This window comes from Pleurodeles waltl, chromosome 8 (genome assembly GCF_031143425.1).
Source record: "Pleurodeles waltl isolate 20211129_DDA chromosome 8, aPleWal1.hap1.20221129, whole genome shotgun sequence".
Taxonomy (NCBI): domain Eukaryota; kingdom Metazoa; phylum Chordata; class Amphibia; order Caudata; family Salamandridae; genus Pleurodeles; species Pleurodeles waltl.
In genome coordinates this window covers 769420062-769440574 of record NC_090447.1, presented here as the reverse complement: position 1 = coordinate 769440574, position 20513 = coordinate 769420062, and the positions used below count along the sequence as shown (strand labels likewise).

The 20513-nt window shown below is 48.3% G+C and overlaps 1 protein-coding gene across 3 annotated transcripts in view; it reads right to left on the bottom strand.

The window, feature by feature from the left end:
• PHKA2 (phosphorylase kinase regulatory subunit alpha 2) overlaps positions 1–20513 on the bottom strand; it is a 512688-nt gene that overhangs the window by 239926 nt on the left and 252249 nt on the right. For all 3 annotated transcript variants that reach the window (XM_069205013.1, XM_069205014.1, XM_069205015.1), the window contains exon 14: positions 16424–16502. In XM_069205013.1, the coding sequence (XP_069061114.1) occupies positions 16424–16502 (79 nt within the window). The remainder of the gene's footprint in view (positions 1–16423; positions 16503–20513) is intronic.

Genomic DNA, 20513 nt, shown 5'->3' with positions numbered 1-20513 from the left:
GCCAAGACACCGGCCCGGAGGGTCCAGAAATGTCCATCCCACCCCCAGAACAGGCCCCCAGTGATGACAGCAGCTCTGTCGACCTAGAACCTGATGACCAGCCCGGCCCATCGGGGACCTCTAGACAGTCGGTTCCCCTCAGGCAGCCACAGGCCACAGCAGACCTACCCTCTCTGGAAACCCCAGCACAGCACCCACCCAGCGGGCCCATGCCTCTGTCTCCAGGACAGGTCAAGCAGCGGTGTGTCTACCACTACAGGGCACCCAGGGCAACCCACCACCCCAACAACAACAGGGACCTGGGGGCAGTAGTAGTGGGCACACCGTCCAGGGGACAGAGGCCCAGGAACAAAGGGGAACTGGGAGGGCCGCTGTGCGACAGAGGGAGGACAGGCCTAGGGAACCCACTGTCCAAGAGGCCCTCACCACCATCATGGGAGCGTACCACCACTCCCAAGAGACGATGGCGACGGTCCTGGCCAGGTTTCAGGAGATCCAGGCCATGCAGGAGGGCCAGTACATGGGGTTCCGGGAAGAACTGCGCAGCATCAGTTCCGCAATGGGTACAATCGTGGTGGCACTCAACCAGATTGTCACCACATTGCGGGACCATGTGGCCCCCCAAAGGGCCCCTGCCACTAGCATGGAGGAAGAACAGCCCACCACCTCTGCTGGCGCTAGTGGTCAGGAGGCCCCGACACAACAGCAACGGCCCACCCAGACCCCACCCCCTGCAGAACATGAACCACCCCGCAAGAAAGGCCTGAGATCGAGGAAGAAGACAGAGTAGGATGTCAAGACCCCCGCCATGCACGGATCCCCCCGGATGTCATCCCACTGTCCCACTTGTTCACCCTGTCCAACCTTGAACTGCCCCTGCTCCACCTTCCACAGGCATATGGACAATGCACCTGTGCGAACGTGAGTCTGGACTCTGCCATGGACATGCCTCCACCATCACCCATCACCCTTTTTGAACTATACAACAATTTTTGCACTTCAATAAACACACTTATTGCACAAAAACCATCAGGAGTCTGCTATTTATTTTTCGAAACCAAATGTATTCGATATAACCAACCAAAAATGTCCAAATACATTGTGATGACAACATACCAGTGTCACACAGCGGTAGTCCATGGGGAAATAAACCAGAGGCCACTCCGTGGGGACCACATCACTGAAATAGGAAGGCAAAATCACAACTAAGTTACCATACATTGGGGTGAAAGGTCAGACAGTAGAGAGCCAGTACTGTTACAGATATAATAAAATGCAGGTGTAGATTCTTACCTGTGTGTTACTGGAAATACTGCAGTATCACTCTGTCCCTGTTGTCTGTGTCGTCCTCTTCGTCTTCCTCCTCTTCACTCTCCGCAGGCTCCACAGCGGCCACAACACCACCATCTGGACCATCCTCCTGCAGGAAAGGCACCTGGCGTCTCAAAGCCAGGTTGTGAAGCATGCAGCAGGCCATGATGATATGACACACCTTCTTTGGTGAGTACATTAGGGATCCACCTGTCATATGCAGGCACCTAAACCTGGCCTTCAGGAGGCCGAAGGTCCGCTCGATCACCCTCCTAGTACGCCCATGGGCCTCATTGTACCGTTCCTCTGCCCTTGTCCTGGGATTCCTCACTGGGGTCAATAGCCAAGGCAGGTTGGGGTAACCAGAGTCACCAATTAGCCACACACGCTGTCTCTGTAGCTGTTCCATCACATAAGGGATGCTGCTATTTCGCATGACGTACGCGTCATGCACTGACCCTGGGAACTTGGCATTTAAATGGGAGATGTACTGGTCAGCCAAACAGACCACCTGGACATTCATCGAATGATAACTTTTTCGGTTCCTGTACACCTGCTCATTGTCTTTGGGGGGGACCAAAGCCACATGGGTACCATCAATGGCACCAATGATATTGGGAATGTGTCCAAGGGCATAGAAATCACCCTTCACTGTAGGCAAGTCACCCACCTTAGGGAATATGATGTAGCTCCGCATGTATTTCATCAGGGCAGACAACACTCTGGACAATACCTTTGAAAACATAGGCTGAGACATCCCAGATGAAATGGCCACTGTAGTTTGAAATGATCCACTAGCCAAAAAATGGAGTACTGACAGCACCTGCACTAGAGGCAGAATCCCTGTGGGTTGGCGGATGGGTGACATCAGATCTGGCTCCAGCTGGGCACACAGTTCCTGTATAGTGGCACTGTTGAGTCTGTAGGTGAGTATGACATGTCGTTCTTCCATTGTCGACAGGTCCACCAGCGGTCTGTACACGGGAACATTCCTCCGTCTCCTCGCAAGTCCCAGTGGACGGTGCCTAGGAAGGACAACATGGAGCACAGAGTCAATCAACCCACAGGTAAGTTCCCACAGCCTGCACAGTACACGAATCTCTCTGGATTGAATAGCTTGTATGAGTGTCGATGCAAGGCCTAGCCATGTGTGATGCAGTGGGAATTAAGCCATGTGGGCCCTTGAAATGGCGGCTGCCTGACCTGTGAAGTGTGCCAATGTGAAGTGAGGTCATTGCGCTGGCGTGGCACGCCGTGGCGGTAGGCGGTCGAAGACCGCGGCGCAAAGCAGCATTGGTTAACATTGGACCCTGTGGGTTTCAGGAGCCAATGACGATGTGCGCCGGCGGTCGCGGTACGCACCGCCGCGGTACGCACCGCCGCGGGCGTGACCGCCTTTTTCTCTCTGCTTAATCACACGAGACCTGACCATCCACAGGAGAGGACCTATACTGCAAGTGCTGCTGTGACCTCGGTCTGGAAGTGACAATGGCTGCTGCGACTGGGGAAAGGGCCCCCGCCTTCAGTTCCGAAGAGTTGGAGAAGCTCGTGCACGGGGTCCTCCCCCAGTATGCGCTACTCTACGGTCCTCCAGACCAACAGGTGAGTACACGGGGGCCAATGCATAGTGGGCAATGCCTGTGATGAGAGGGGTGGATGTACGATGGAGGGGAGGGGAGCGAATTACGAATGCATGGCACGATAGATGAGAGCATGTGCCACCTGGCAAGTTTGGGGAGGGGGGCCACTCACATCGAGCATGCAGAAAAGTGATGATGTTTCTTTTCCCCCCCTGTACATGTCACATAGGTCAGCGCCCATCAAAAGATCGATATTTGGCGTGCCATCGCCAAGGACGTCCGGGCCCTGGGGGTCCACAACAGACGGGCACCCACTGCCGCAAGAGGTGGGAGGACATCCGCCGCGGGAGCAGGAAGACCGCGAGGCTCTGCTGGGGATGGCCTCCCAACCTAGGAGGGGTGCCAGTCGTACCTTGACCCCCCTGATGTCCCGGATCCTGGCGGTGGCCTACGCCGATTTAGATGGGCGCTTGAGGACATCACAGCAGACACAAGGTGGTGAGTAACAGCACATTCAGCTAAATTTGCGCGCAGTGGAGGTGCCTGGGTGGGGGAGGAGGGCTGTGGGTATCCCTAGGCCAGGGCGATTTCTGTAGGCTAGGCCCCTCCGTGAGGTATGGTCCTGTGCCCCCGCCCCCCACCTCTGTAGGGTGCCCAGTAACGCTATTCATGGACATGTGTATTCTGTGTGGGCAGTTGTCGCCTATAGGCTTGTAGGGTATGTCCCAGGGAATGAGTAGTGTACCCCAAGTGCGCAGCGTAGTGCAGGGGGCTTCTGTGTCTGTCCTCTCCGCCAACAGTGTCCCCAATGCATGCACTCAACTTGTCTTTATTTCTCCATCCCCCCCCCCCCCAATTTCTTTGTTTTTCGGTGAATGTGTGCATTAGCATCATCAGGCGGAGGAGAAGTGGCATCGGCGCAAGAGGGAGCTGCATCTCACATGGCCCCGGAGGGCCATGCAACGGACTCCGACATGACCAGTGAGACGGAGGGCGAGGGGGGCTCCACCACGGGGACCCGTGCAGACGTCAGTGACACCGACACGTCCTCGGATGGGAGCTCCCTTGCGGTGGCGGCAACATCCGTGCCCACCGATACTACAGGTACAGCCGCCACCCAGCGCACCAGCTCCGCCCTCCCAGCAGCCCCTCGGCCTTCGGCCCGTGCCCGCACAGCCAGGAAGGCGGCCATCTCCTTCGCCCCAGGCACCTCAGGCCCTGCCCCAGTCACCCCTGCTGCCCTCAGTGAGGAGGTCATTGACCTCCTGAGGACCATCATTGTTGGGCAGTCTACCCTTTTGAATGCCATCCAGGGTGTGGAGAGGGAGGTGCATCAAAGCAATGCATACCTGGAGGGCCTTCATTCGGGTCAGGCTGCCCATCAGCGATCGTTCAACGCTCTGGCCTCAGCACTGACGGCAGCGATTGTCCCTGTCTCCAGCCTCCCTCTTCTAACTCCCTCCACCCAGTCCCACTCCCCTGTTCCTCTGCCTATCCCATCCACACCTACAGACCAGCCTGCACACACCTCAACACCCAAGGGAAGCTCATCCAGACATAAGCACCACAGAACACACAAGCATTCACACAAGCAACATCCAGATGCAGACATGCCAACAGCCACTACCTCCTCTGTGTCCCCCACCTCCTCGTCTACCTCCTCCCTCCCTGTGACGTCTACACTCACACCTGCATGCACACCACCATCAGCCAGTACACCCATCACCAGCACACCCTCCACACCAGTCCGCACAAGTGCAGTCACCACCCCCACTGCCATGTACACGTCCCCTGTGTCCTCTCCCAGTGTGTCTGTCACCCCTGCTTCCAAACCACACAAACGCAGGCAGGCACCCAACCAACAGCCATCCACCTCACGTCAGTCTCCAGCCCAAGCACCTGCACCCAAAGACACCAGACTTGACTCTCCTACAACCACATCCTCTTCCTCCACTCCCATACCCACTCCAGCTACCCTTCCCATGGCTCCTAAAAAACTAATCCTCTATAAACTGGACCTCTTTTCCTCACCTGACCCACCCCCTCCATCTCGTAAGAGTTCCAAAAACACCTCAGCCACCACCAGCCCAGCAACTCCCAAGAACGTCGTGGCTGGTTTTTGGAGTCCGCCCTTTCCTTGTGCAGGGACATCGGCCAGCAGCAAAGGCACAGCCAGTCCCCCCCCCCCTGTTAAGAGGAGCAAAAAACAGAAGGGCAGGCGCGACAGGCCTGATACGCCTGCCCCCAAGGAGGGTAGCCTTGCACCGTCACCTGCCACATCGGGTAAGGGAGCCAAGGGCCACGGAGAGTCTGCCAAGGAGGGCAAGGGCAGCAAAGCGCAAAAGGCAGGGAGCAGCCGACCTGGCCATGAGGGCCCCACCAGCCCCATTCCGGGGGTATCGGAGGAGACCCAGGGCCCCAGGACTTCATCACAGGAGGGCCCCGCAACGGAAAGGTCCGATGCTGACTGAGCAGGAAGTATTGGCCAGGTGTGGTTCACTCGAAACACAAGACAGGCACCGCTGAACAGGGCCCCGCCGTGAAGGGCACCGCTGAACAGGGCCCCGCCGTGAAGAGCACCGCTGAACAGGGCCCCGCCGTGAGAAGCACCGCTGAACAGGGCCCCGCCAAGACAGGCACCGCTGAACAGGGCCCCGCCGTGAAGGGCACCGCTGAACAGGGCCCCGCCGTGAAGAACACCGCTGAACAGGGCCCCGCCGTGAGAAGCACCGCTGAACAGGGCCCCGCCAAGACAGGCACCGCTGAACAGGGCCCCGCTGAACAGGGCCCCGCCGTGAAGAGCACCGCTGAACAGGGCCCCGCCGTGAGAAGCACCGCTGAACAGGGCCTCGCCAAGACAGGCACCGCTGAACAGGGCCCCGTCGTGAAGGGCACCGCTGAACAGGGCCCCGCCGTGAAGAGCACCGCTGAACAGGGCCCCGCTGTGAGAAGCACCGCTGAACAGGGCCCCGCCAAGACAGGCACCGCTGAACAGGGCCCCGCCGTGAAGGGCACCGCTGAACAGGGCCCCGCCGTGAAGAGCACCGCTGAACAGGGCCCCGCCGTGATAAGCACCGCTGAACAGGGCCCTGCCAAGACAGGCACCGCTGAACAGGGCCCCGCCGTGAAGGGCACCGCTGAACAGGGCCCCGCCGTGAAGAGCACTGCTGAACAGGGCCCCGCCGTGAGAAGCACCGCTGAACAGGGCCCCGCCAAGACAGGCAACGCTGAACAGGGCCCCGCCGTGAAGAGCACCGCTGAACAGGGCCCCGCCGTGAGAAGCACCGCTAAACAGGGCCCCGCCAAGACAGGCACCACTGAACAGGGCCCTCCTGTCAAGCACCGCTCCGCTGGGCCCTCCTGTCAAGCACCGCTCCGCTGGGCCCTCATCTCAAGCACCGCTCCGCTGGGCCCTCCTGTCAAGCACCGCTCCGCTGGGCCCTCCTGTCAAGCACCGCTCCGCTGGGCCCTCATCTCAAGCACCGCTCCGCTGGGCCCTCCTGTCAAGCACCGCTCCGCTGGGCCCTCCTGTCAAGCACCGCTCCGCTGGGCCCTCATCTCAAGCACCGCTCCGCTGGGCCCTCCTGTCAAGCACCGCTCCGCTGGGCCCTCCTGTCACGCACCGCTCCGCTGTAATCCACCTGATGGACTGTGTTGGTGCACATTGGCCCACGGACATTTGGACTTTGCAAAACTGTGCCGGACTTTTGCTACTTGTATATATATAGTTCTAGATGTGTATTAATTCTTTATATATTGGTAAGTTCGCTATACTTAATTATTGATGTAATATAGTTCTATTTTTACAATCATTGCCTTTTGTCTTTGCATTTTTGTTTTGGGGGTTTGGGGGTGTCACTCTGACTTTTCAATCTGCATTGGTGTGTAGGTATTTCGGGGGGGGTGAGGGTGGGGGTGGGTGTGTGGCATATGTGTGTGCCCGTAACCTTTCCTCCTCCCCCCTCCCCTGTGTCGTAGGTGCAGTACTTACCGTTGTCGTCTGCGGCGACGTTCGTGATCCTGGAAGAAGAGCAGGAAGGCAATGGCTGGGAGGATGTGGAGTTCCGGTTCCATGCTGTCCCGATTCCGCGTGGAGTGTGTCGAGGTGAGCGTTTTCCATTGGAAATGTCTGTTTCCGCCATGTTTTTATCGGTGGGGCTCCCGCCCCGGAAAAGGTGGCGGATTGGTGAGTTGTGATAGGGTGGGCGGTACATTGTCTGCCGCCTGTCTGTTGGCGGTGGCCGCCGCGCTGTTTGTTTGTGCCGCCGTGGTGGTCGGAGTGTTAAAGTGGCGGCCTGTGTTGGCGGTTCCCGCCAGGGTCAGAATTCCATTTTTTGGACCGCCAGCCTGTTGGCGGGTTGGCCACCGCTTTAACACTGACCGCCAGGGTCAGAATGACCCCCTATGTCCTTCTTTTTTCAAAAGTATACATTTCTTTGAAATCTGAACTTACTTCTTAAAGTTATTCCAAATCCTTTGAAGGCTTATATTTATTCAGTGGAAGGCACAGTACAGGCAGTACATGTAGAGCTTTCATTCACTGTTCTTTGACCTGTGATGTTTCTCAGACTATAGTCAACTCAATGTTCCATCTCTCAATTATTGCAGAAACTTCAACGGAGCTTATTGTATTAGCAGATTCTGCGATGTATGCAAGTATTGGCAGTGACCCTTTTAGAACTGTTGGAGCTTGGGCTAGGAGCAATGAGCTAAGGAGAAGGTGGCCCCTATCAGCTGTCATTCAAGGCGGTTATCTTACATGCAAGTGCAGGGTACTTATTTATGTAGATTTTTAGTTTAATCTTTTCGGACACACTTTTTTACATGAAAGGTTTGTTTGGTGCAAAATTAATTTTTTGGGACATAACAGGAGCCATATTACATACTGAAGTAGTGTTGTTGTTCACCACTGTGAGATATAAAAAACAGTTTTTGACAAAAGTACAAGCTTGTTAAATGTTTATTAGGACAAATATAAAAGCAGTTCATATAATTACAAAAAGTAAGTTACAGAAAGGTTCGTAGGAATAATGTGCAATGTGCATCATAAAAGAGAAAAAATACATGATCTAACTCAACTTTCTATCACTAATAATAAAACCACATATATAGATTTCATTGAATTACCGGATTGTAACCTTGTATAAGCCAACACCCATTATTTTATCCTAAATTTTCAGTATTCTAATTCTTCAAGAATCATTGTGTGTAATAGGCATTTCTAAGGTACATAGGTAAAAATTCCTTCCACCAAGCTGGTGGGTGTGGCACCTCCTTTCAAAGCCAATGTCGAGCTACATCAAGCCAGGCTATTACAATAGCAAAAACGTAACTGCCCACAACTTCAGGTTGAATGCTAGTTGAGTGTCCCAACAAAATAATTTTAGAGTCCCACAGTATGTCAGACCATGTTATGCCATTAAGCTTTGGAACACATTGTTCAAATACGACTATTAGAAGGACAGGAAGCGAAGAAATGCAAAGCAGCTGCCCCAATACATTCACACCAAAAACACTTTCAATAACCTTTAAGTCCCAATTTATGTAGCTAACGAACAAGTTATGTACCTGTGGTTCTGCCTTATCTGGTAGAGACTCCATCTAGCCACAAATTCTCTACCTTTGACAATCCCCAGCTGTCAGGCTGGATATAGAAGATTTTCAAGCACTACCCTTGCGAACCAGTAAGTGGTGTAATTTGGTTCTGTGTCAGCGTTGTTGGCATTGTCTGTGTCAGAAGTGATATGTGTTGTGCCTATTTAGCTGCCACCTAAGTGAGCTGAGGTGCCACCTAAGTGAGCTGACATCAGTTACTTCCGTAACTTTCCACGGCAGGAGCACGGAGCCATGATGAGAACTGACAACTGGTGTGGAAAGAAATAAGGCCCTGAAAGGGCTGTCCCTCATACCAGAACCTGTTCGCAGGGTGGGAGCGATGGGAGGGTCGGAAACTATCTGCGGCTAGACAGATCCTCTACCAGATAAGGCATTACCACAGGTAAGTAAATTATTCATCTGACAGAGACTTCTAGTCGCAGATTCCTTACCTTTGAATAGATTCCCAAGCAATACCTCTCGAAGGTGGGTCTGCGAATCTGATTAAACCAAAAAAATCCACCACGATCAAACAGGCAAAGTGCCTGTCATGACAGACCTAACTGTCCAGGCAGTAATGTCTTGTGAATATGTTCAGGGATGCCCACATCACTGCTTGACAGATGTCCAGGAGAGGAACGATGAGCGCTAACACAGTGATCGCAGCATTGGTAGAGTGAGCCCACAAGCATTCAGGGGGCTGTCCAATGCACAGCAGATCTTAATACACAGGACAATTCATTCAGAGATGGTTCTTTTTTGTACAGCGTTCCCCTTTTTTGCTCCACATAACCTACAAAGAGTTGATCGTCCACTAGGAACACTTTTGTGCGGTCAAGATTGGATGGAAAAACAACGGTCTTTTTGGGTCCAGGTGGTAGAGTCTCTACTCCTATTTGGCTGGATGGGGAGGCACACTGTGATAAAAATGTTTCCCAATAGCAAGCATATACCATCTTGGTGGAGTGACTCCTGGATCCAGAGTAACATCACAGACTTCGGGAGAAAGGTTGAAGACTGTCAACTGTTGCCGCTCAAGCTCCATGCATGGAGGTGGAGGGTGTGCAGGTTCAGGTGTAGGACCAGTGCTTTAAATGAGCAGGTACTGTCTGGTACTGAGTACATGCACTTTTGAATTTGAAAGTGAGAGTACCTGCATTTCTCAACACTGCTGCAAAACATTTAATGGGAGAGTACCAGCACTTCTTAGGAGCAAGCAGGTACTCTAAATAGAGAGTACCTACATTTCTATATTTCCATTTAAAGAACTGGGTAGGGCCCTGCCCTGCTGCTGTGGCAGAAGATCCTCCCCGAAGAGGCAGACTGACCGGAGGAGCGATGGGCATGCTCAACAGTTACCAGGCTCTCAATGCCCAATCCAGTGCCACTAGAAGGACTTGGGCCCAGTTGTTCCTGATCTTTTTGAGAACACTGGGCAAGAGTGGTATGGGTGGAAAGGCATACAGGAGGCCAGAGTTCCACTTGAGACGAAAAGTGTCTCCGAGCGAGAGCCACCTTGGAAACTCCTGCACGTAGAACTCCTGACAGATATAACCAAGGCTCTTTCCACTGATTAAAGGGACCTAGGATCATCTCCAGGTGGAGATGTCATTCATGATCCACTAGGAAATTTCGGCTGAGTTTGTCCACCCTGGGATTCAGAGAGCCGGCCGGGTGTTGAAACACCAGGGAAATACCCTGACGTTCAGTCATTTCCAAAGGCAGAATTAGAAATGTTTTACATCTGGTGAATTTGAAATAGACATTGTCAATGGGACTTTTCAGAGGCTTTGTGACATAACCAATCCCTTGGAAGTCAGGAAAGGTGTCACCAAGTGGCCACTCCCATAACTGTAAACCCCTAGAGGTAAAAGTAATGATGTAATATAGCCACAGTGATGACAGTGACATTTCTCCCACCTAAGTCAAATGTAGAAGATGGTGAATTGTACTGCATGGTTTCTTATAATGCCATATGAACTTCTGCCAACTTGTTTATACCTTCTTGGAAAAGCTTTTGGAAAGATACAAATTTGTCACAATCTGCATTTTTTTTACACTAAGCTTTTGGCCAGCCAACTTCCCATATTGTCCCCTTGCCATTTCAAAAGCGCTTAAGGCACTTGAGGAGGATGTAAAAATAGAAATTTCATCTGAGTAAGCTAATACTTTCAAGTCCAAATTGTGCAGGTGTTAGGAGGGAAGAGTAGTTAGTGTTTTTAAAGCTTGTACATAGGGGTCGTAATAAAGAGCAAAAAGCTATAGTGACGCGAAGCACCCCTGCCTTGTGCTCCTATTAGTCTGTGTAGGTTCAGACTTACCACCCCTTCCCCACAAATAATTCAAGCTGTCAGTGAGGTGCATAGAGCTATCACTCAGCCTGAGGAGCCAGAGCTGAAACCCACAGACAGCAATAAACGGAGCACCAGAACCTACAGGAGACCCTGTTGAATGTCTTTTCAGGATACAACAGAATAATTTAAACAGGTCTTTCCTACACCATTGGGACCTCCAATGCTCTTACTGCAGTATTTACATGTGGGGTTTTCTCTCTGAAGGGAATGAATCCTTGCTGCATAGGATCTACAAGATGGGAAATAACTATTAGTTAGCCATTAGCATATATTCTAATGTGCATTTTTGGAGTAGGGAATTGGCTGAATATATCCACAATTATCTTTGTAAGGAAAATAGATATATAGCTTTTGCCCCAGGAATATGGTATTACGTTAAAAGATGTTACAGCGTTAAGTGGTTCATGCATTAATAATCTCAAGACCCTCGAAAAAATACAGAATTCAATGGGATTTAATCAGGGCCAATGTACAGGGGAGGGCGTTATAGTCCGAAACTTGGATTAAGCATGCTTTTCTAAATATGGCACTATAGTATGGCTGACAAGAAACATACCAATCCGAGACACAGACATATGCATAGCTCATTAATATGTGAATCCATGCTCTAGTGGTCGACAGCTTCTCCATTCATCTATTAATACATATGATTCCATAATTCGTTTTAATGACCCCTTTGTTTTTCTCATATGTCGAGTTCCAGTAGCTTTTATTGGCGTAGGGATAAGCCCTAGTTGCAAGATGACATTGAAAGTACCGCACAAAAAAATAGGAGCAGGCCACTGAAGGTATCTGACCCAGCAAAAATCAATCCCAAAAGGATCGCTTGGGCATTTAACAGAACAAACAGTTAGCTTAACATTCCCTTTCTTTATCTCGGTGATTAGCCAGCTGCCAGAGCAGTCAATCATTACAATAATCAACAGCCAAGGTCTGCCTCGGGTTAGAAGGTCTACTCCCCACTGTGAAACTTATACTCCAGAGGCACCCAGGATCTCATACCCTAAATAAAGAAATTTGTAAGACTCAGATATAGACCGATGCGTCTCCTGTAGGCATAAAATATGTGGTTTGAAAGTAGAAAGCCCCTCCCTAATAAGATTACTTTTATGAGACGATATCATACCATTAAAGTTCCAGTACATACTATGCATATCCTGGTTAGTGCTCTGTGGCCCTTTATCCATTCTTGTCATGAAATACCCTTAGTACAGCACTCTCTGCAATTAATACATTTGTAACAGTTCTATTTTCCTTTTTTTAGTTTTTACATTTTCCTCACCCTGTGCTTCAATACTTCCTGTGCCATAGCAAAGCCACCTCCCCAGGTTAACCTAATTCCTGCTATACACCTTCTACTCCTTCTGTCCTCTCTTCCAAGCCTCCCCAGGAGCCCACTGCCGCCCTGAGACAACCTCTCCCCACCAAACCTAGCACCCCACTATTGTCCAAATTAAAAAAATTATTTAAGTGCCAACTTTAACCTAGCTGCAGGTGTAAACCACAGGGGAGGGAGTCTGAGAGACCTCTTATGGCATTAACAGCTAGTAGGTACGGGCATTATATTCAAGTCACTTGTCCTAATAATTCCTAATAATTTCAGCTGAGAAATAGGTCAGCTGTTTGGAAATTGATAGTATAAAAATGTGTGGAAAGAAACTCCCTTCAAATCAACCGATAACAATAATCAATTGTGTTGCTTACAAATTGGGGCCCTTTCTCCCAATATCCATGGCTTAAAATATCGCAAGTACAACATAATAGGTTCTGAGCTCTATATTCCCTGAATCACTGTCATGGCTCTTACACCGTTTGAGCAGTTCCAGTACTTTAGATGTTTCTTGACAATAGTAACTCTGGCTATTGTAGTTGATTAATTGGCAGGCTGTAGGAGCAAAAACGTAGCACCAATTTTCTGAAGGGCAGGTATCAGCTCACTTGGCCACTGGGAGCGCTCCAGAGTCTCATGGCAGAAGGTGAATCTAACAAAGAACTCCACGTTACAAGCTCTGACATGGAAACAAGGAAGTGTTGCATGAAAAATAAGCTGTATCAACATAAAATTCCCCACGCAGATGAGGATAGCTTGTGGGTACTGTGGCGTCCTTCCTTTACAAAGCTGAAAGCGATAAGCCCTTTGTATAAAAGAGCCCATGTCTCAGTCATTAAACTAGGAGAACACTTGTTTAAACAAATCGTCCATATATGGCCTTACATCATCGCCCTTGTTTCCCTCAGGAATACCAAGTACTCAGAGGTTATTCCTTCGGAAGCAATTTTCCATGTCTTCTAAAGTAACTATAACTTGTGCCTTTGCCACGCATTGCTAATTACCTCCTATATCACATCAATCATTACATGCTATATGACATCATTAATAACATGACCCTAATTGACTGAAACACCTAAAATGATATAATTGATGACAACACTGGACATGGCGGTGGCTCAAGTTATCGTGACTTTAGGGTTTGAGTTACAGATAGTAGAGATAACTATAACTGGGGAATTTCCATGGTTTTCTTCACCTAACTAAACCATACCTTTAATCTTTGTTTTTTTTTTCATTTAATTTCTAAGTTTTATTTTAAATTAAAAGTAAGATATTATTACTATACCTACCTATTTAACTTTTGCTTTTTTAGTGATTTTTTTTTTTTTTTCAAACTAATGTAAGATGTCCATTGCTGTGCCTGGTGTAAAGTTGGGCACAGGGCTTGGCCCAACCCAATGCTTCTGCCCTCCCCTCCACTATGCACGTCTTTTGGTCATGCAGTGTGCTGTTGGGCGGAGGCCCTGGCGTAGTCAGTCAAAACCCCTTTGGGCACCTATGGCTGACTATGTGATGTTACAATATAAAGGGTGCCAGTTAAGTAAAGCAAACGTACTGACTTTGTCAAAAGGCCAGAACACCAACATTTTAAAAGTGGGCCTACTGGCTTTATTAAGAGGGCAGCATATCAACATAAAGATCTATTGTTTTTGTAAAAATAAATCTCCAATATAAAAAAAAAAAAAATTTAATAAAGGTTTATTAAAAGAAAAAGAAGACAACATGTCTTTATACTTTTCAAGTCATAAAAGACAGCCATAAAAACAAACACAAAAGAGCCCAGCACTCCAGCAGAAGAGCATAGAGTTCCAGGTCAGAGTGCTATAAAAACTGTGGTAAGCTCTCCTGGGTTATTGGATTCAATGACTCAGAAGACATGGGCCTGATTTATAGTTTGGCAGATGGTTCCTCAGTCACAAACAAGACGGATATCCATCCGCCAGATTACAATCTCCATAGGCTATTATGGGATTGTAATACAGTGGACTGGATATCCATCACGGTTGTGATGGAGTAACACCCTCCGCTTAACTCTAAATCAGGCCCTTACTGTTTTTTTATGTTGCGGGGGCGGGGTTGCTGGTGCCCTGCCTCTTCAATACACACCGCCAGGATCCAAAAAAAGTTAAGCAAAAGGCCTTTGCAGGGCATTACGGGCCATGTCTTCTCTGGAGCACTCAATAATAATGAGTGTCTCCTGCTACTCATATAATATTCACCTTTTTAATATTATATTATTGGGTGCCTCCGTGCTCACCCGGGACATCCACATATATATTTTTTTTACTTGGGGGCCACAGGGGTGCCCAGCCATCACCCTCTGCAACAATCAACTGGCCCCTGGAGATGGTGTCCCCAGGCCCATCCATAGTTTGGGGGAGGAGGGTTATATGCCCTCACTCTTTTATAAGACATTCAGCCTCGGAGGATGTGGTCCCCATGGCCTCTCCAAGGCTGAGAAAGGGGCAGCAAACCCTCTCCCTTTTTATAGCACATACGGCCCTGGAGGATGGGTTTTCTTGAAATTCTTGAGGCTTGGGGAGAGGGGCCAGAGGCCAAGTCCTGCGCCTAATCGGTGTGCACAGCAGGGGTAGGCGCATGACCTCGCCCACAAACCCTGGCATGCATGGCTGATTAGGTGTTGTTATAATACACACATTATCATTTTAAGTAAGACTGACCTACTTACTTTGCCAAAGTGTCAGGACACTTAAATATAAAAAATAAGCCTATTGGCTTTTTGAAGAGGTCAGCATATCAAGATATATAAAACAGACCTATTGTCTTTGGCCAAAAATCACCTATAATTATAATCAAATGTATATTCCATTAAATCACATATTACAATGTTAAATAAAAGTAATTGTCATAAAAAATAATAAAGTTTTATTAACAAAAAGCACATTTACATTTTTTGAATATTTCTTTCAACATGATTCCGCCATAACAACAATCATAAGAAGCCTGCGCTCCAGGCGTAGAGAATACATTTACAGCTGGCAGTGACTTCAAAAAATTGTATTAAACTCTCCTGGGGTCATGTATTAAATGACTCAGGACACTTAGGCCCTCATTCGGACCTTGGCGGGCGGCGGAGGCCGCCCGCCAAAGTCCCGCCGTCAAAATACCGTACCGCGGTCGCAAGACCGCAGCGGGTATTTTGACTTTTCCCCTGGGCTGACGGGCGGCCGCCGAAAGGCCGCCCGCCAGCCCAGGGGAAAACGACCTTCCCACCATGAAGCCGGCTCGTAATCGAGCCGGCGGAGTGGGAAGGTGCGACGGGTGCTACGGCACCCATCGCATATTTCACTGTCTGCTATGCAGACAGTGAAATACTAGCGGGGCTCTCTTACGGGGGCCCCTGCAGTGCCCATGCCATTGGCATGGGCACTGCAGGGGCCCCCAGGGGCCCCGCGACCCCCCCTACCGCCATCCGGTTCCCGGCGGGAGAACCGCCGGGAACTGGATGGCGGTAGGGGGGGTCGGAATCCCCTCGGCGGCGCAGCTAGCTGCGCCGCCTTGGAGGATTCCAATGGGCGGCGGTACACTGGCGGGAGACCGCCAGTGTTGCCGGTCCGACCGCGGCTTTACCGCCGCGGTCGGAATGCCCATTGGAGCACCGCCGGCTTGTCGGCGGTGCTCCCGCGTGCCGCGGCCCTGGCGGTTCTATACCGCCAGGGTCGTAATGAGGGCCATAATGTTTTTTTCTAATGTTGCTGGGGGGCTGCTACCAAATAAAACTACTTGGTGATGCCCCTCCCCATTTTAGGGGCACCACCACGATCTAAAAAAAATAATTAAAAGCCCTTGCACAGCATTATGAGGAGCTCCTTGCTTGGAGCACTGAACAGCAATGAATGGCTCATTTATTATTCATTTATTTGTTCATTTAATTTTTTCGGGTTGCTCGGTGCCCACACGAGACACTCACGTCTAATTTTTCTTGGGAGCTGAGTGGGGTGAAGATTTATCAAATGGCACCAAATGTATATTACATATATATTAATACTTTTCTCTTTTAATTTTTCTCCGGCTAGAAATCATTTGCAGGACATTCGGAGTCAAGTCATTACCAGCAACATTAAGTGGAGTAGATATGATCTCAGAACTGAGTGGTGCCACCCTTTTCCACAGGCAGGTGTGTAGCCCTTTTTCTCAGAGTGCGTCATCTAGACGTACCTACATGAACAAACTGCATTCCTTATTGATTCAAAACATATTAAAGAAACAAACCAAATAAACAAACAAACCTTGCACGACAACATCTGGTTTGAATGCTGTTGAAAATCTTCTGTTTAAAGGATCAATTTCACCAGGAGCTAGAAATCCCTTTAGTAAACAAGGAAAAAAAAAGATAGATAGGTTAGACCAATGCCACTGAATCAAACCCATTCAAGCTTTTTAACGAAAGTCCGATTTTAGGCATTTAAAGGCATTTAAAGGCTGACATTCAATAACTGGAAAAAAATGAATCGGATGCATTACTGTCTTGGTAGCATTTTTTACATGTTAATATTTAATATGGCTTTGCCTTTGTGTATGCATACAAAAAAATAGAAAAATAAACAAAGTCATCTACATACTTGGTTTCACACCTCCCAATTAATCTGCAATCAATCGGGTGTCCCTGTTTTGGCAAAACAGATATAGGCCCTCATTCTGACCCTGGCGGTCTTTGACCGCCAGGGCGGAGGACCGCGGGAGCACCGCCGACAGGCCGGCGGTGCTCCAATGGGGATTCCGACCGCGGCGGTAAAGCCGCGGTCGGACCGGCACCACTGGCGGGGTCCCGCCAGTGTACCGCGGCCCCATTGAATCCTCCACGGCGGCGCAGCTTGCTGCACTGCCGCGGGGATTCCGACCCCCCCTACCGCCATCCAGATCCCGGCGGTCGGACCGCCGAGATCCGGATGGCGGTAGGGGGGGTCGCGGGGCCCCTGGGGGCCCCTGCAGTGCCCATGCCACTGGCATGGGCATTGCAGGGGCCCCCGTAAGAGGGCCCCTACATGTATTTCACTGTCTGCTGCGCAGACAGTGAAATACGCGACGGGTGCAACTGCACCCGTCGCACAGCTTCCACTCCGCCGGCTCGATTCCGAGCCGGCTTCATCGTGGAAGCCTCTTTCCCGCTGGGCTGGCTGGCGGTCTGAAGGCGACCGCCCGCCAGCCCAGCGGGAAAGTCAGAATTACCGCTGCGGTCTTTCGACCGCGGAACGGTAACCTGACGGCAGGACTTTGGCGGGCGGCCTCCGCCGCCCGCCAAGGTCAGAATTAGGGCCATAATTCTTTGCATGTAATGTAGTTTTAACTATTGTTACCAGATATTCAAATAAACCCCAAAATAACTAGTGAGTATAAACATAACTGTCACTATTCATATAATTCACACCACAAACTGGTACTTCTGTCTCCCAATATACTGGAATTTGTTTCATTGAAGGGTGTATGGCAAAGCATATTGCACAAGGATTCAGTAGTGGGTGCTAAATGGACTGGAGGAACGATGAGGCCCAATTCACAAAGTTAAATCCCTTGAGTAAATCTACTCCTGCACTGAGATGAAACTGTCCACCTTTTTGCTAGTCACCATTTCCATGTGGTGATTTATACATAAGTGTAGACTTAAAAGTTCTCCACCCTTTTGAATGACAGGGTTGAGTCTCCTACATCTGAATTTATGAGTGAGTGTAAAATTACTATTAGTAACTTTTCATCCGTTTGTAGAGATGTGAGCACCAGGGCTAAGAACTCCCTAAAGGAAAATTTAAGGAAATGTAATAAAGTTGATTTCTGTTTAGAAAGAAAATAAATAACATTAGTTTAAAGTAATATAAACATGTAAAATATTTGTTTACAAATTATATTAACTAAGGACTACTTAAAGAAAATGAAGCTACAGACTACACTAACATTAACTTTGTTTTGACTTTTAAATTAAGTTAAATATATTAATGCAGTTGTAAATATTATTTTTGAACAGCACGTTAAAATTAAAATCGCCTACCGTCACCACCCATATTTTTATTTTATTTGTAAAAAACTTGGTAATAAGTTATGTTTTAAATAAACTTTAAAACGCTGTAGAGTCTGTAAACTCTTAAAATGTGATTTAATACCTTATATATTTAAGTTTTTCATTACATTTTCAAAATGTAGCGTAAAATACATTTAAGTTTTTTGAAATATTGTGCTTCCCTCTCACCCTCTCTGTTACTCTCTCCCACGGAAAACCAGCCCGCAATTAACATATACCATCAACGTGCCATAAAGAACAACTTTACCTGCACTCAGCAGACAACAGTGCATGTGTTTTTAAAATCACTCAAAAATCCAGAACCACTTTGACCTCACACACGATTGATCATGGGATAACACCATAGTCCTCTTTCACCATTTATAATTATTCATAGTTACATGTTATTTCCCCTTTCTTTTCAGTGTTCATGGGAAGTCATTGCAGCTTAACAACATGTTCACCTCAAAGTGCCAGACGTATTCAATAAGTACCATAGCATTCATTTTTCAATTGTACACAAGAAATATTTTCAAATGTAAATGCTTCTTCATCTAATTGTCAGCACATGCCCTTTGTTATCTGAAGTTTACAACAACTTATCTTGAGAATTTCATCCCTATTTACATGACTTATTTAATATTAAACTTCTGTGAGTTCCAGCTCAAAGAAAGTTTCACACTTTTGCGGGCCCTCATGTTCTCATCGGTAACACAGACTTCATAACCTGTTAGCTTCCAGGAATAGGTGTATACTGAAAACTGCTTTGTGCATTGGTATTATTTCTAAAGGAGTGTGTGTTTGTAACCAGACCTTTATTACTCATGACACTGTTTTACTGTTGTGGCTTCTAGAGGGCTCTCACATTTTCATCAGTTTCATTGAATCTATCTGTCACCTGTTATTTTCCAAGCAAAAGTTGTTGATATGAAACAGAATTAATTTGATATTGTTTCTCTAGTCGACGTGCACATGAAGTTCTTCTTCAATGTTCAGTCCATTTGAGGCCATTTTCTTAATTGAAATGATGTACCATGACTTGAGTTGGCAGAGTTTACTTTACCCGTCTGTCTGAGTTTGGTCAATAGCATAGTACTTCATCACTTACCAATTGCTTTTGTGGCATTACTCCATATGCTTGAGCACCACACAACTCTTATAATTTCTGCTATCTGCTCTTAGGTGATCTAATATTCTTTTTTACCTGGCAGTTTGATCTGTCGATGTATTTCAGGTTAGGGGGAGATGTAAAGACATATATCACAAATTTACTTTTGCATAGAATCCTCCGTTTAATGGCTCTGGTGAGACCTGTGTGTGTTTGAAATTGTCTTTTTATTTAATCCTATTTTGCAGTTTTTCCAATTTATGCAATTCCAAATACTTTCTTAATATCCAGTGTAGATCATATTTATCTCTAAAATTACTGTGGGTTAAATTGCCAGTTAGGCTATTAGCTCTTGTGTACGTTACTACGGGTGAATTCCCATTTTGTTAGGAGATGGATAAATCACTCCAATATTTACACAAAATCTTTTTTTCATTTTATGACTTCCAGTGAATGTGTCATATCAGTCTGATTTTGCCATCATCTGTTTCACCACTCTGTTTATTTGCCATATTTAAAATTATCTGTCTGTCTTTGTTGCAGCTTTTTTTCAAAACATTCTGGAACACCGTTGTGGGCTATTTTCTTGCTTTCAATCTTCTACCAGTTCCCTGTGTTTTGGTATTCCTTTTTTACTGAACAGTGCTTTTAATTCTGTAAAGATCCCTATTGGGGTACGCAAAGCAGACAATAAACATTGCTAGGGTGCTGGCCGGGGGGCCCTGCACTGCCCATGTCCAGTGCATGGGCAGAGCAGGGGCCCTCCTGGAGTCCCCTGCACCTGTTCTCCGCTAGCCTTTTCATGGCGGTGGCACTGCCATGAAACCGCTGGCGAAGAAGGGGATCGTAATCCCTAGGACAGAGCTGCCCTTGTGGACTAGGACCGCCACCACCTCCAGACCGATGGGATCTCCCATCCTGGCGTAGCTGGCGGTTCCCTGGCAGCCCGACTGACAGGGTTGTAATATGGCACTCGGACTGCTGTATTGGCTGCGGTCTCACCGCCATCTGGAGGCTTAGTGACCGTCCGACTCATAATGACCCCTTATGTGTTAGATGGATTCTGGACTGACTTACACATCCTGCACATACATAAAGTATGACCCTTTGATATGCAGACATCGTCTAAATTCTTGAAGGTGAGATAAAAAAGATTAAAATGCTTTCTTGATGAAAGCTTTCAGCGTGCAACACTGAGTTTGAAGCCTGCAGTGTAGTT